The 14,743-nt window shown below is 51.2% G+C and overlaps 1 protein-coding gene across 1 annotated transcript in view; it reads left to right on the forward strand.

Annotated features, from left to right (window-relative positions):
- Nucleotides 1–14,743, forward strand: part of LOC135239039 (MAM domain-containing glycosylphosphatidylinositol anchor protein 1) — a 170,551-nt gene that overhangs the window by 59,449 nt on the left and 96,359 nt on the right. Inside the window, exon 4 of the mRNA XM_064307432.1 lies at nucleotides 4,300–4,474. Within this exon, the coding sequence (XP_064163502.1) occupies nucleotides 4,300–4,474 (175 nt within the window). The remainder of the gene's footprint in view (nucleotides 1–4,299; nucleotides 4,475–14,743) is intronic.

Raw genomic sequence — 14,743 nt, forward strand, 5'->3', positions numbered from 1 at the left:
CACTCCGTTTCTCTCCCATGACTTCGGTAGGCAAACGGATGGGGTTGTAAGATGTCATTTGGAGGAGGCTGAAGTTGAGGGTGCGCTGAATGTTGTGAGATATTTTTACAGTATCTGCTGTAGACACCCTGATTATCTTCGACTTGTTATGTTAATGTACAGGTGCTGTTCTCATGAAGCGTCTTAAGGCACTGGTTCTTAAACTTTAACGTCGGGACCGAAAGTTTATTATTTTTAGTATCCGTACCCAAATTTGAAATGTAGTTCCTTTTCAGGGACCTGTCAAATACACATTCTAGCATAGCCTAGTGGAACACAGCCTCATTTTGGGACCCACCTCATACACACCCGTGACCTATTTTGGGTCCTGACCCATAATTTAACCCTCCTGTTATGTTGCAGGTCAAATTGACCCTTTTTAAAGTTTGAAAATCTAGGAAAAATACTTAAAATTATTTTTTCAGTATGAAACGTCTTCTACTGGCCTTAATTAGTGTAATCAACATTTTAAATGAAAATGGTTCATTTAATGTATTTGCAAACCCCCCCCTGTATGGGGATTGACCCGGGAACATTTTTGCTGTACCTAAAAAATGAACAGAACAGGAGGGTTAAGAAACGCTGAGTCTCAAGATGTAGGAGTGCTGATCCAGGATCAGGCACTCTCCCGTCCACATTCCTAACTGTTCACTGTGGACCTCAGGGGCAAAACTGATCCTAAGATCAGCAGTCCTACATCGAGGTGCTTTATAAACGCTTTATGCACGGTTTGCTAAAAAGGTCTGCGTGAACGTGAGCGCAGAGTCTCTCAGACAGCGCACTCGGACCCAGGAGCGGTGCACTTGCGCTGAAGTAGCGCTTTTTGGCTCCCTTTGTTTCCCGCGACCTTGTCAGTCTGCGAGTTAAGAGGACCGGGGTCCCGATGACCCAGAACTGCCCCCCCCCCGCCCCGCCCGTTCTCCCGCCTGCCCCATAATCAGTGCAGCTCAGAGCAGAGGGGTAATGAGTCCTTCGGAACACAAGGCTCTCCAAGGCTGCGTGCGTCACCGCCTCCCGGGCCGGTTTTGGGAAAAAGGCCGACGGCCGAATTTAAGTGGCGTCCAGGTGGTGAAGAGCTCCTGCTTTTCGGTGAAAACCCTGCCTGAGGGCTGTGCTTCCACATCAGACCCAGCCCCCTGAAGCTGCCCTCGTTTGTGACCCGATGGTAGCGGCTTCAGGCAGAAAGGGACTAAGGGTCGAATACCATGCACCGCCGGGCCCTTGGGCATGCAAGTAAATATTGCAGCAAGCAAATGCATTACAACCATAGTCCTGACTGACTGCTGTTTTTTATTCAGTGCCTAGATCTGTGAATGCTGCCTACCTGACTCATACAGTCAGTCACAGCTTGGGAGTATCTGTGGCCCAGTAAACACACACATACACACACACCCACACACACACACAAACTCTTACACACACACACTCACACATGCATAGACACACACAAACTCTTACACACACGCATACATACACACAAACTCTTACACACATGGAGCCTTTCTGACACAGGGCCTGGCGTCGCACCTGTCTGTGCCTGTCTGTGCCTGTCTGTGCCGAACGGACGCTGAGTTCCGGTCCTGGCTCCGGGGCTAACGCAGAGCTCGTTTTGTTTTTGAGTTTTTTTTTGCTCTCCGCGTAGCGACCGTGTCCTCACACTCAGGTTGTTTGCTCGGGGGTTTTGTCCTTGGGGGGTCTTGTCGCGGGCATGGCAGCGGTCCACGGCAAATGTGCACAGCGAGTTCTCCTCCCCCCCAACCCTCCCCCCCCCCCCTCGGTCAATACGCTCCGAACGATCCCGTCTGCAGATAAGGGAACATCATGCAGTGTTGCTCCGAAGGATTTGCGTGTTAAATGAAACACGAGCAGGCCCGGTGTCATTGCCAGGGTAAGGAGAACTTTCTGCTAAATGTGCCCTCCCGTGCACTCCGGGGGGGGGGGGGGGGGGGGGGTAAAGCCTGAAGAGTTTCGCCTTACCTGTTAAAAGCACAGACGAGCAGCAGCCGCATACCCTTGAGCAGAAACCACGAAGCCTACAACACAATCCCCTGCCAGACGTTATTTGACCTCTCCGGTGTACTTACTCTTTGTCCGTCTTATTATCAGTATCTTAAGCCCTGGTGGTCCTTTTCTCGGTCTTTTATGTGCCTTCCGTGCCCGGGCTCATAAAGATCGCCTTCCCGCCGTAGGTAGAGCCGCACAACGAGGGTCGCGGTGTGCTAATAGCGGGGCTTCTCTCTTGAAGGATTCCTGCGGAACAAAGAGCGGAGCTGTGTTTTCAGGCTAAATCAATAGCGGCTCGCGCTTCCTTCGCCCTTTTTCTGCGCGGACGGCCCCGACCGGCGCGCAGTCCGCCACCCCGACAAAGACACGAGGAGCGGATTGTCTCCGCAGCGGCGGAGGCGGCGGAAAAAAAAAAAATATATATATATATACATGAAAAGGAGAAAAAGAAAGAAATACAGCAAATGAAGTGCAAGGGGGAGCGCTCGCCAACAGCCTCTGTTGAGAGGCAGAGAGAGAGAGACAGAGAGAGAGAGGAAGAAGAGACTGGAGAGAAGCATCAACCTCGCTCTCTAACCTCTTTCTGTCTCCCTTTCTCCCTTGCTCTGTCTCCCTTTTTTTCTCTGTCTCTCTTCCTAGCTCTCCCTCTCTCCTTCTTTCTTCTTTCTCCTTTCTCTCTGTCTCTCGCTTGCGCTCTCTCCCTCTCTCTCTCTCTTTCCCTCTCTCTCTCCCTCTCTCTGCTCTGTTCTTTCTCATCAGCACACCACTGACTGTACTGGAGCTCCAAAGGTAGAGCTGCCCTCTGCTCAGTAGAAACAGAATCCTCTCAAGCCCCACATGGTGGCAGTTGATTGACACCTCCTGTCGGACACCCCTCCCATCGCTAGGCCTGAGCATGACCCCAGGGTCACAGGAACAATCATCACAAAGTGTAACACCACCTTTTGATTTTAACATTATACCCTGTACTTCAGTAACACCCAGTTATACCCAGTGTTGTCAAAGTATGTCAGTCACACCCTACATGCTTATTTCACATCACACATGACACGTCACAGTACTGGTTCCTACTAATGTCGCAACATACACTAAACTCCAGCACTCTAAAACTCCAACGCCCACAATGCCCCTTTCCAATGCCACATCATGTGACATACAGTAAGGCCAGTAAGGTTCACCGTTGCATTATTACCTTAGCAGTCCCACCAGCAGTTTGTGCCAGGCATTTGTTTGTTCTCAGTGCCAAGTATTTGATTGGATTTTTCCAGGTCGAGGTCCATTTTAGGTCACGGTGCAGAAGTTCACCTTACCTTATCCCTCGGGTCACATCCATCCAGAAACCGGGTCGGCCCCGCCCGCCCTGCTCTGTGGCAGACCTGTGCTGTGTTTGGGGGGTGGGGTGGGGCGGTGGAGCGGGGACGAGGGGCATGGAGGTGGGGGGGGTCTGCCACAGTTCTCGGCCTCATCTGTATGCAGGCCGCGCTGCTACCCACCCCCCCACCCCCCCCGTGCGTCGCTCTGGAGGGAGTCGCTAACAATTGACAAGCTGCACTTAATTCCGCTCCCTGCCCGTCCTGATCAATGAGAGGCAGCTGTTTCCAAATCCGCCAACAAACAAACCTGAATAAATAAGGCGTCATTTACACAAGGCGGGTAATCCAATAATCCCAGAGAGATATATATATATACGTCCTGCCCCTCAGCGCGCGCCATGGCGATGCTCTCTCTCTCTCTCTCTTGCTCGCTCGCTCGCTCCGCCGACGCCGCCGCCGCTAGCAGGAGCGGCCTCCCCGGTAATGAACGGCGGTTAATCATCGCCGGGGGTTAATTGCCGGCGGGTTAACGAGGCCTCATTAGCGGCGTTTGCCGCGGCGGTGACTGTAGCCGTCTCCGCGGTAATCTGCGCGCCAGTCAGCCCGCGCGCGGCTGGCGGGAAGCGCAGCGTGTTTCACGGGCCGCGGCATCACGAGGAGCGGCGGCCGTTTTTGGACTTTTACAGATGACGAGCGTTGGCGGGTGGAAATAAGGAGTCCCGCGCGCGGTCGCCCCCCCGTCTCGTCACGCAGTCCCCGTCCTCTGGGCTTCCCGCAAACCACGCGGTCCCCACGCCAAATTATTTTCAGGCCGCGCTTTACTTCCTGTTTCCCGGAGCTGCCTCGTGCGTGATGTGGCAGATGATTGACGGCTCAATATCTTTTGTTTGCCCCTCCCACCTCCCCCTCCCCCCTCCCCCATCCCGCCTCCCGCCTCCTCCAGGTGCGATGGACCAAGACGGCGGGCAGCGCCTCGGAGAAGTTCCAGGAGACGTCCATCTTCAACGAGACGCTGCGCATCGAGCGCATCCAGCGGGTGCAGGGCGGGCGCTACTACTGCAAGGCCGAGAACGGGGTGGGGGTCGCTGCCATCAAGTCCATCCGCGTAGACGTGCAGTGTAAGTCACGGTCCCGCGATCCCTCCACTTCCCCCAGCGAGAAAGGGTCTTTATTTCAAAAATAGAGACCAGGCTCTCCAGGAGTATCCCAGTCCTTTCATATCCTTTTCTGGAGTTCATATAATAAATTCTGTTTGTTATATGAAATCCACATATTTTTTCATAAGCTTGTAATATATAATTTAAGTAGCCCAATCGTTAGCAAAATTAGCAAAATCTGACATTTGAAGGCTATTTATTGATAACAAATAAGTAGCTTTGGTGTGCGCAGCTGATTGGCTAATTCAGCCAGGGAAATCGGCGAAAATAAAAACCAGAAATAGATGCGGCTCTTCCGGGAACAGGATTCCTTTGCCCTAGGGAGGGGCAAGTGGTCAGAGGGGGAGAATAGCGGAGGGAGGGGCGGGGTTTTGTGGGTGAGGTGAGAGATTTCGGGTTGTTGATACTCCTGGAGAGCGGGGTCTGTGAAGTGGGAGAATCGACCCTGAGTGTGGGAGTCAGCCGCCCGGGCAGTGGGGGGTCCTGTGGCCCCTTCCCCTGCCCCTCTTCACTGTCACACTGTCCCTCTGAGCCAGGGGCCGGGCCAGGGGGCCCAACTGGACCTTTTTGTGGCCCCCCTGTCTGGGGCCCGTGTGGTGGGCCCCCCTCTGGGGCTCCGCCCTCATGCTTCCTCAACACTGCACACTGATCGCAATTCCTCATCAACACTGTCCCCTCCACCCGTCTGATCACACTGCCCGAACACCATCCACTCCTCCACCCAAATCACACTCCCTGACCACTGTCACTTTCACCCACCCAATCACAAAATAAGTCTTGTCACCCCCGATACGGTTTCCACAACACCGCCCTCACTCCCCCCCCCCCACACAAACAGAGTAATACACCATCCCTAATCAGAGAGTCACTCACCTGGCTTTAATTTGAGGGAAGCTACAAAGAAACAGGACAGTGCCTGGAAAGTGACTCTACGCTACGGTTTATGTACCCCTCTGTGAAAGGCTTCTGTTCAGTTTCTGTTATACAACGATCTCCAGATGAAACCAAGCTGCAGGAATGGAGTCAGGCTTTATCAGGTTAAGCAAGAAGCAAGCAGCCAGTCGGCAGCAGGAGCACACCTCTCAACTGCAGGGTTAATGTAGCGGGGGGTGAATTGTTCTGACGCCTGGAACATTGTAATGAAGGTGGGGGAGGGGGTTCAGTGGGGGGCAGAAATAGAGGGGAAATTCAGCCAGCAGTGGAGGTGGGGGGGTGGGGGGGCATGGGAGCGATGAGGGTGAACGGGGGCTGTTTCGGCAACACTAAAGGCTGGGGCGGTAAAGCGGGATGGGGTGTGGGGGTTAGGGTCTAGCGGGCCGTTCCTGAAACCCGTATCGGTAACCCGTTACTTCATTTTTGATTTTATCCGAGCAGGCCCCCCCCCCGCCCCCACTTGGAAAGCGGTAATTTGCGGCGCCTATAAACAGGACGGGCTGACAGGGGCCTGATCGTAACCGTTACTGACGGCTAACGCTTGTTCAATTTTCCCCGCCGCGCTTCTGAGCGCGCTCCGTGGGTGACTTTGGCTCGGCAGCTCCAGTAATTAGAGCCGGAGCGTAGTGTACCTCCTCCTTCACCCCCGCCAAGCAGGGAGGAGAGAGAGGGGAGGGAGGGGGACAGAGAGAGGGAGGGGGAGGGAGGGAGGAGAGGAGAGGAGAGAGAGAGGGAGGAGAGGAGGAGGGAGGGAGGGAGGAGGAGGAGCGGAGGGGAGAGAGGAGGAGGAGAGAGGAGGAGAGAGGGAGGGAGAGAGAGAGAGAGAGAGGAGAGGAGGGAGAGAGAGAGAGAAGAGAGGAAGGAGGGAGGGAAGAGGAGAGAGGAGGAGGACGAGAGAAGAGAGAGGGAGGAGGAGGAGAGAGGAGGAGGAGGGAGTGGACGAAGAGAGGAGAGGGGGAGGGGAGGAAGTGGGATAGAAAGTAGGAGAGGGAGGACAGAGGGATGGGGAAAGAAGGAGGCAAGAGGAAAAGAGAGCAAGGGAAAGAAAGCGAGATCGAGAGGATTAGGGAGGAAGAGAGAGATGTGGAAAGTGAGAGAGAGACACAGAGAGAGGGTGTGAATGAGAGAGAGCAGAAAGAAAAGCAGGGTGAGGGAGAAAGGGAGGGAGGGAGGAAGGGATGAAGCAGAGGGGTACCCATGTGCTTTGTAGGCCACTGAAAGGAACAGGCGAGCTTTGTGGTCAGAACAAAAGGGCTCTTCATGCCTGTCTTGTTCGGTGTGACAGAACCAGAGAAAAACAAGGCTAGACCAAGAAAAAAAAGAAAAAGAAAATGTTTCTTTTTCTAATTGGTCATGCTCGAAAATTTATTCCATCTGTTATATTCTGCTTGAAGTTATTGACCAGTTTTTTTTTTTTCTGGCCATATGGATTATCCAGCTTCTTGCTGTTCTAACATTATCTGTTCCATATGCATTTAACCTCATTCAAAAAATACACAAATATATTTATGCATTTACAAAGAAATCAGATATACGAAGAAATTACTGCTTGAGAGAGAAAAGAGAGAGGGGATAGTGGGGGAAAGTGTTCATGAAGAGGAGGATGAGGAGGATGAGAACAAGAGAGGAAAGGAGAGGATGTGAGAGGGGTAGAAACAGCTGAGGAGGCGAAGGAATGAGGGAATAGCAGGTACTGTTCTGGAAGAGGAGAGTGGAGAGTGATCTGAACACACTGTGCCTGACCCCACTCATTCTCAGCAACCCAGATCCTCTGACCTGCATGCATGGACACACACACACACACACACAGACACAGACACACACACTCACACACACATGCACACACACACACAGACACAGGCACACACACACACACACACACACGCACACACAGACACAGACACAGACACACACACACGCACACACAGACACAGGCACAGACACACAAACACACACACACACACATAGACAACCACACACACACACGCACACACACGCACACGCACACACACACACACACGCACACACAGACACAGACACACACACACAGACAGCCACATACGTACACAGACACACACATGCACACACACACACACGCGCGCACGCACATGCACGCACACACACACACACACGCACATAAAACTTTAATCTCTCCAGTGGGAGAAGGTCCGTTGACCCTTGACCTTGGCACCCTGACCAATGGGACAGTGGGACAGAGAGCGGGTGTGGTGAGACAATGCCTCTACAGTTTGGATGGACTTGGTTCAGAGACCTGAAGCTCGGATTCTGCAGACTGTGGTAAAGAGCAACAATCACAGATCAGTGTGAAAATGTGTTCTACTGTGCCGATGCTGAAATGACTACACGGTCTTACGGAGATTGTTTTCTTTTGTTGGGAATCATGGGAATGTTCTAGAAGGAATACGAGACTACAGAGATTTTGTGGGATGTTGGGGATTTTGTTGCAGCTCTGCAATGTGTAAATTCCAGAACTGCAACTGCAGGGATTTGTGACATAGGAGATGCGATCCAGAGAGGATCTCCACCTAAACAGCTTAAGTTGGTTTTAAGAAACATAACAATCCTGACTGTGATTGGTGGATACTTTCTGGTCTTACGTTTTTTTATGATTTAGGAGTTTAGTAACTAGGAGCCTGTATCACAAAGCAGGATTACTGAGTTAGCTGGATGACTGCACTGAGTAGAACTGAGAGCCCTCCCAAATCTGGACCATGGACTGAAGTAAAAAGAGCTGTTCCGGGTTTTACTCAGTGCAGTTACCCAGCTAACCCCATAATCCTGCTTCGTGATACAGGCCCTAGGTGTCCATTACTTTCTGTTGACATGGTTCTATTTGTTGTTACCAATTGATACCTCGGTGATTGGTGGAAAAAAGTGATGAGGCCAACTTCCTGTCCCTATTTTCTGATCCCTGGAACACGGCGCGTATGGAACTCTTAGTGGATTGCGCAATCCGCTGGGGGGTTACAGAGTCGGTTGCGAAACCGAAGCTCCGTTGCATTGTGGGTAAGCCGCTGACCTGATGAGAGTGTGCGGGTAACACAGATGACTCACAGGCGTCGTGTTCGGGGCCTGGTTTCCTGGGCGTCCCGCTGGGCTCGTGGCGGCTCACGGAAGACCCGTGTAGCAGGCAGCGACCCCGGGGCTGGAGAAGCAGACTGTCTGAGCCTCACGCAGGAAGACCCCTTCCCTCCCCTGGCCTTCTGGCACAGGTGAGAACTCTGTGACATCCGTGTCACACGCCAGCGGCAGTTCGGAGAGATGCGGCAGTTCTGGGAAACCCCGTTGGTTGTCGCATGGAGAGAGAGAGAGAGAACGAAATGAAATAAACGTAAACACCTTCGCTCTCCCCCCTCATGGGTTCCGGAAAAAAAATATTAACTAAAACAACAAACTGAAATAACAAAGTCGAAGGAAAGCACAGCTGAGAGGCAACTTTTCAGTGCCCCGCTCATAGCTGGCCCAGCGAACCAGCTCCTCCTGCTTTTCAGCAGTGGATTACTTTCTCTGCCTTGTAGTGCTCGGACAAACAAAACAAAATGAAACACTACTCAAGACTCTCTCTCAGTGTGTGCCCTCGAGCTTGGCCCTGAACTGTGGAGAGAAAGAGTTCCTTTAAGCACCTGGGCTGATCAGTTAACACGCCCCAGGTGTGCGTGCGCTCTCCACCAGCTGGTGCAGCCGAGACCAATACGCTTCTCCGGCAGAGGGAATGCCACTGTTTGGTTTTACCCCGGCGAGGCTAGTGTGTGGCTCATCTTGTTAAGGCGCAGTGTTAAGGCCTGTATGCGCTCTGTGTCCTGGTGTCCGGTGGACTGTAGCTGGCAGCCCCTCAGGTCCGTGTGTAACTGGCTGTAGCGTCGCTCAGGAGTGGGTGGGTCAGTCAGCCAGGATAACGTGACTTCATTGCTCACTAGCGACCCCTGCTGGTCGATTTGCTCTGCCTGTTGAGCCTCGCTCAGAGCGGCTTCCTCCGACGTCTGTGCAGAGCTGGCTTGTGAAAAGCAGTGCCGGTGGGCATCACGTGCGCCAGGGGAATCATTAGCGGAGGGTGCAGGAATGGGTGCTGACATATGACTGTTTGTGCGTATATTTGATTCCGAACTTGGAAGAAAAAAGGTTAAAAAAAAACAATGAAGAACAACTGAACGAACGTCTTGGAGGCTACTGCCATTCTTTTTCTCTTCTGGTGAAAGCACACAACGCTCCCTCTATCATCCCTACTTACTGAGCATCGACGGAGACTGTGATGGTCCCTGCTGCCCAATTACCACTGTGCCTTACTGCTTGGTATGTGCATAGCGCTCCCCTTTGAAATGACAAATATGTGGTGGGAATGTTCTCAACTGAACATTCTAACGCTGATGTAACAATCGCTACTGGCAACTGAACGCCATGGAGTTCTAGAACACATAATTCTGCAAAAAAAAAAAAAAAATACCATAAAAGAAACCTACTCTTCAAACAGTAAAAGGGTTAAAGGAGTTAACACTGATGAGCCTGATCTGAGCAGTGCTGTTTACGGTTCTCTCTTACACCGGACCCAGTGACTCATTCAGTGACTAACAGCCAGAGTGACATTTATATCACATCCCTCATGGGTGTAAAAGAGCCACAGAGGGTTTGGGTCTTGTCTTCCCCAGAAGCTAACCAAAGACATTTAGGCTCCAAGGGCTCACTTACAAAAGTAATGTCAGTCTTACTGTGACTACCCTGCTTAAATAATGGTTATATAAGTAAATAAATAAATAAATAGGCAGTCCCCTGACCATGGCCTAAATAATTTGCATAGAGCAGGGGTGTCAAACTCTGGAGGGCGGCAGTGTCTGCATGCATTTGTGTTTTCCTTTCAATCTGCAGCCAATTAGGGCCTTGAGAATAAGGTGTGTGGACGCTTTAGCCAATCGATGACTTAAATGAATCCCTTCTGCTGAAACGCACTGGAAACCAGCGGACGCTGCGGCCCTCCAGGACTGACCCTGACACGCGTGCCATACAGTAATGACTCTGGCGCAATGAGGAATATTCTGAATGCGCTGACCGTTTGCTGCTCGGCCAGACGGATGATGCAGGCCTGGGACTCGCAGAGAATGGATCGCAATCGGTGTGAACCCGTTTGTGTGTTTTCTTTTTTACTCCATTATGGCGCTGTTTGCATTCGTGGAGCTGAATTTTAAACGGAAACGTGCTCTTCTGAAAATGGCGGTCTGACCAAACCCGGAGGAAAGCGCAGTGGCGATCGACGTTATGCCCGAGCTCAGACAGGAGGCGCTGGAGGAGGGAAAGAGAACCAACCCCCCCCCCCTTTCCCTTTCCCCCTGAGGTATGAGAGGGGCGTGTGTGTCTGTGTGGTGGGGTTGGGGGTGGTGGTTTCTGAGCATGGCGGTTGAAAGCAGAGGATGTCATAAAAATGAGAACAAAAAATAAAATAAAAAATAAATATATAAAGCAAAGGTTTGGTTGCTATTGCGCGGTCGCCATCGCAACCAGACACCTGACTCAGGTAAAAGCCTTCTCTCCCCTGTTGACATTTATCATTACTGAGTCACAGTACACTCCGCGGAAATAGGAAGTGAATCACCCACATAAATCACATCCCTGAAGCGTTAGTCACCCATAACGCGGTAAAAAAAGAAACCCACACCCCCCCACCCCCCCCCCCCACCCCACCCCAAAAAAAAGGCACCAGGCCGCAGAAAATGATCTGTAATGTCAACGATTGGTCCCGAGGGCTGTGTTTTTTTTTTAGTTTTAAATTAAATTTCCACTTTTTCTTCCCCCCACCGTAGCGCGTAGAGTAAAGTTGCATCGGCAAGCAATCTATCAGCAGCGTGGCCAATGGTGCCTTCAGTCAATGGCTCCACTGCGGCTTTTTTTTCCGGCACGTTCTCCATCTGCATTTCCTGTCCCTGAATAACGAATGAGGTTCCCTGCCCTGAAAGATGTCTGCAGTTCCTGCTCGAGGGGGAACTGGGGACGGGGGGACGGGGGACGGGGAGGTCGTGGGGGGGAGGAGGGGGGGGGTGTTAATGGTCAAGCTCAGGCTCCGTTATTGCGGTATTGCATCACTGCGTCCGAAGCGTTTCGCTTGCCTCATCACTTCCAGACTCCGCTGCGCTCTCAGTGGGAGAGACGCGATGGAGAGGCCTGTCGGAGGTGGCATCGGACGCTGGGTAGGTGAAGCACAGTCATGGGGATGGCGGGTGGCTCGACGCTAAGAGTAGTAGTAGCGTGACGCGTAGTTGGCGGTGGTGTCGCCCAGCCCTATTGAAAAAGGGCTTCCTTTGGCGATGGCAAGCCTGTCGTTTGCCATACATAAGGATGCACACGTATGCACAGACACACACACATACGCACACCCACACACAACCTGTATATGTGCATGCATGTATACAGTATCTACAGCGACACACTCTTACACTCATATACACACAGGTCTCACACATACAGAGGTCCACCATTCTCTCTCTCCCTTTCTCTTTTTCTCTCATCTCTCTCTCTCTTTTTCTCTCTCTGTCCCAGCCTGAAACGTCCTGCGGTTTCCGCCCCATGGAGGCGTTTGTCATCAAGTATGCCAATCGCTCGGCTAACGCTGGCAGCGTTGCGTGATGATTGGTTTCCATTGACCGTCTTTGATTAGCCTAGCGCCTTAATTCCAGTCGGTCTCACGTGAGAGGCTGTGTTTTTCCTCAGACTCCCTAAAATGGTGGGACCTGTGTGCTAGAGCCTGTCAGAGATGCGATCGGATCAAAAGCGCCTCCTTTCCCCCGTGCGGGTAAATTCAGACAGATCTATGCATGAACTCTGTTTATGCATAAACAGCACTGTGCAACATATTCAGCACCTCACTGAACATTAACTTCGAGACATTCTAGGCTGAAAACAGTATATTACTCACAACTACCACGTGCAGGGTTTCCGTTAAATTTTGCAGTTTACCCTGGCTGTGCGCAGACGCTAAATTTTTTTCTCAGTCGATAGCTGATAGCTTTATTAAATAAAATGAAAGTTGCTGAAATGCACACCCTTTTTTCGATACAAATGTTAAAAACAATAATAATAAAAAGCCTGAGGACAGTGATGAGGACTTGCTAAAATATGACACCAATTCTCCTGACAACAAACAGCCACCTGCTACTGCATATATGTCAGTGAGTATTCCTTGTAAAAGAGGTTTTAATCTAAAGGTGACTTCCTAGTCAAATAAAGGTTTACTTACTATCCTTCCAGGGCAAGGGTCAGTTTTTTTTTAATATGCTCCCTGGTAAATTCACCGTGACATTCTAAAAAAAAAAAAAACAATGACACTAAGGGTCAGCGTGCAAGTTTGGTGCAGAACAGTAAGATACTTTGCCTCACTGTGGCAGTATGTAGGGGCACTGACAGTGACAGTGTGGTGCTCTTCTCTCTCTCTCTCTCTCTCTCTCTCTCTCTCTCTCTCTGTCTCTCCCTCTCTGTCACTGGAGTAATTGGAGGATAGGACCTTCTCAGTCTTACGGTGTCCCTGGAAGCTGAGGCTGAGCAGTCTCAGGTGACTGATGGTGTCACAGTGGAGCTTTCAGAAATACCCCTCTTTCTCACTGTATGTCTCTGTGTGACCCAGATCCACATTATATACTGTCTCTTAAAAAGGGCTTGATAAAGTGTGTGTGTGCGTGTGTGTGTGTGTGTGTGTGTGCGTGTGTGCATGTGTGTGTATGAGTGTGTGTACAGGCGGTGTTTTTGTATGTTCGTGTATGTATCTGTGTGTGTGTGTGTGCGCGTGTGTGCATGTGTGTGTATGAGTGTGTGTACAGGCGGTGTTTTTGTATGTTCCTGTATGTATCTGTGTGTGCGTGTGTGTGTGTGTGTGTGAATACTCTGGCCTATCCATGCATCACAGATTACAGATCGCACACTCACATATACACATGATTGGTAATCTGTAATGCGTGTATAGGAAAGAGTATTAGGGTTGTATGGCTGTGGAGATTAGTGTGTTGCTGTCCGTGGTGCTGACTAACTGGAGATCTCTCTCACTGTGTGTGTGTGTGTGTGTTCAGGTGTTGTGTTTGTATGTATCTGTGTGTGTGTGCGCGTGTGTGTGTTCAGGTGTTGTGTTTGTATGTTCATGTATGTATCTGTGTGTGTGTGTGTGTGTGTGTGCATGTGTCTGTGTGTGTGTTGTTTTGTGTGTTTCTATGCATGCGTTATCCTAAGTTAGTGTACAGCTAACGGCGATATAGCCCCCTCTTCTAGTCCCAGCTCTGAAACAGGTTTTCATTGGTTACAGAACTTGCGGGTTACTGTGCTGTGCTGTGCTGCACTGGACCCCCTGTGCTGTGCTCCCCAGCCTCTGCTCCTGTCCTGCCCTTGCTGAGCGGTGAGATAGCCACACAGAGCGCTCTGAACGGGTCCTTCCGTGTCGTGCGGGCCGTCTGCTCGCGGCCCGTCTGAGCGCCGAATCCGACCCGCTCGTCTCGCGCGCACGCTAGCTTAGCGGGAACACGCTTCTCGCTCCGGCGGCGCTCCTTCTGTCACTCAAGCAGCCGAATTGTAGATTTTTTTTGTCCAGTTCCCACACTTCCCGAGTACGGGGCGGTGGGGGGGGGGGGGAGGGGGGGTGAAACGGCCGATCTTTTTGGCTAGCGTTTTGCGCGGCGTGCTAGCGGAATGGCAAAGAGTTCTCCGCCGCTGTGGCTGCCAGAGCCTGGGCATCCGGCGCTCAGAGATTCAGAGCGGGGCCCACAGGGCCTGTAAATCACCGCAGCTTTGTTGGCGGTAAAAATGGACTGAGGAGGCGGCGGTGGCGGCGGCGGCGGCGGCTTGGGCTTCGCTTTGGCTGCCGGGCGCACCCTGGCCGTTACCGCGGGAACTGGGACCCCCTTTCGCCCCTGCATTCCGCAGCGTGTTCCTTCAGCTGCGTGTGTGAGTGCCAGAGCACGTGCCGATGTGCCCATCTTCCAGAACCTTCTGCGACTGGTGTTTTTAAGGTGATTATATTATTGTGGTAATGCTGTTAATAATAATAATAATAATAATAATAATAATAATAATAATAATCGTCATTGTCATCATTGTCATTGCCATTGTCATAATGGTTCACTTAGTGCTGTTCACCTTCAAAGGTACAGGGGGCCTATTAACCCTTTGAACACTTTTTTGGATGTTTTTCAAAATTCAAAAGTGTTATATTGTTCTAAAATTATCAATAGTGATTCAGTCAAATTGGCAAATTGGCATTAGAATGTTCAGTTTAGAACATTCTAATCACGCATTTGTCATCTTGTGACCTAA

This window comes from Anguilla rostrata, chromosome 1, assembly GCF_018555375.3.
Source record: "Anguilla rostrata isolate EN2019 chromosome 1, ASM1855537v3, whole genome shotgun sequence".
In the NCBI taxonomy this organism is placed as follows: domain Eukaryota; kingdom Metazoa; phylum Chordata; class Actinopteri; order Anguilliformes; family Anguillidae; genus Anguilla; species Anguilla rostrata.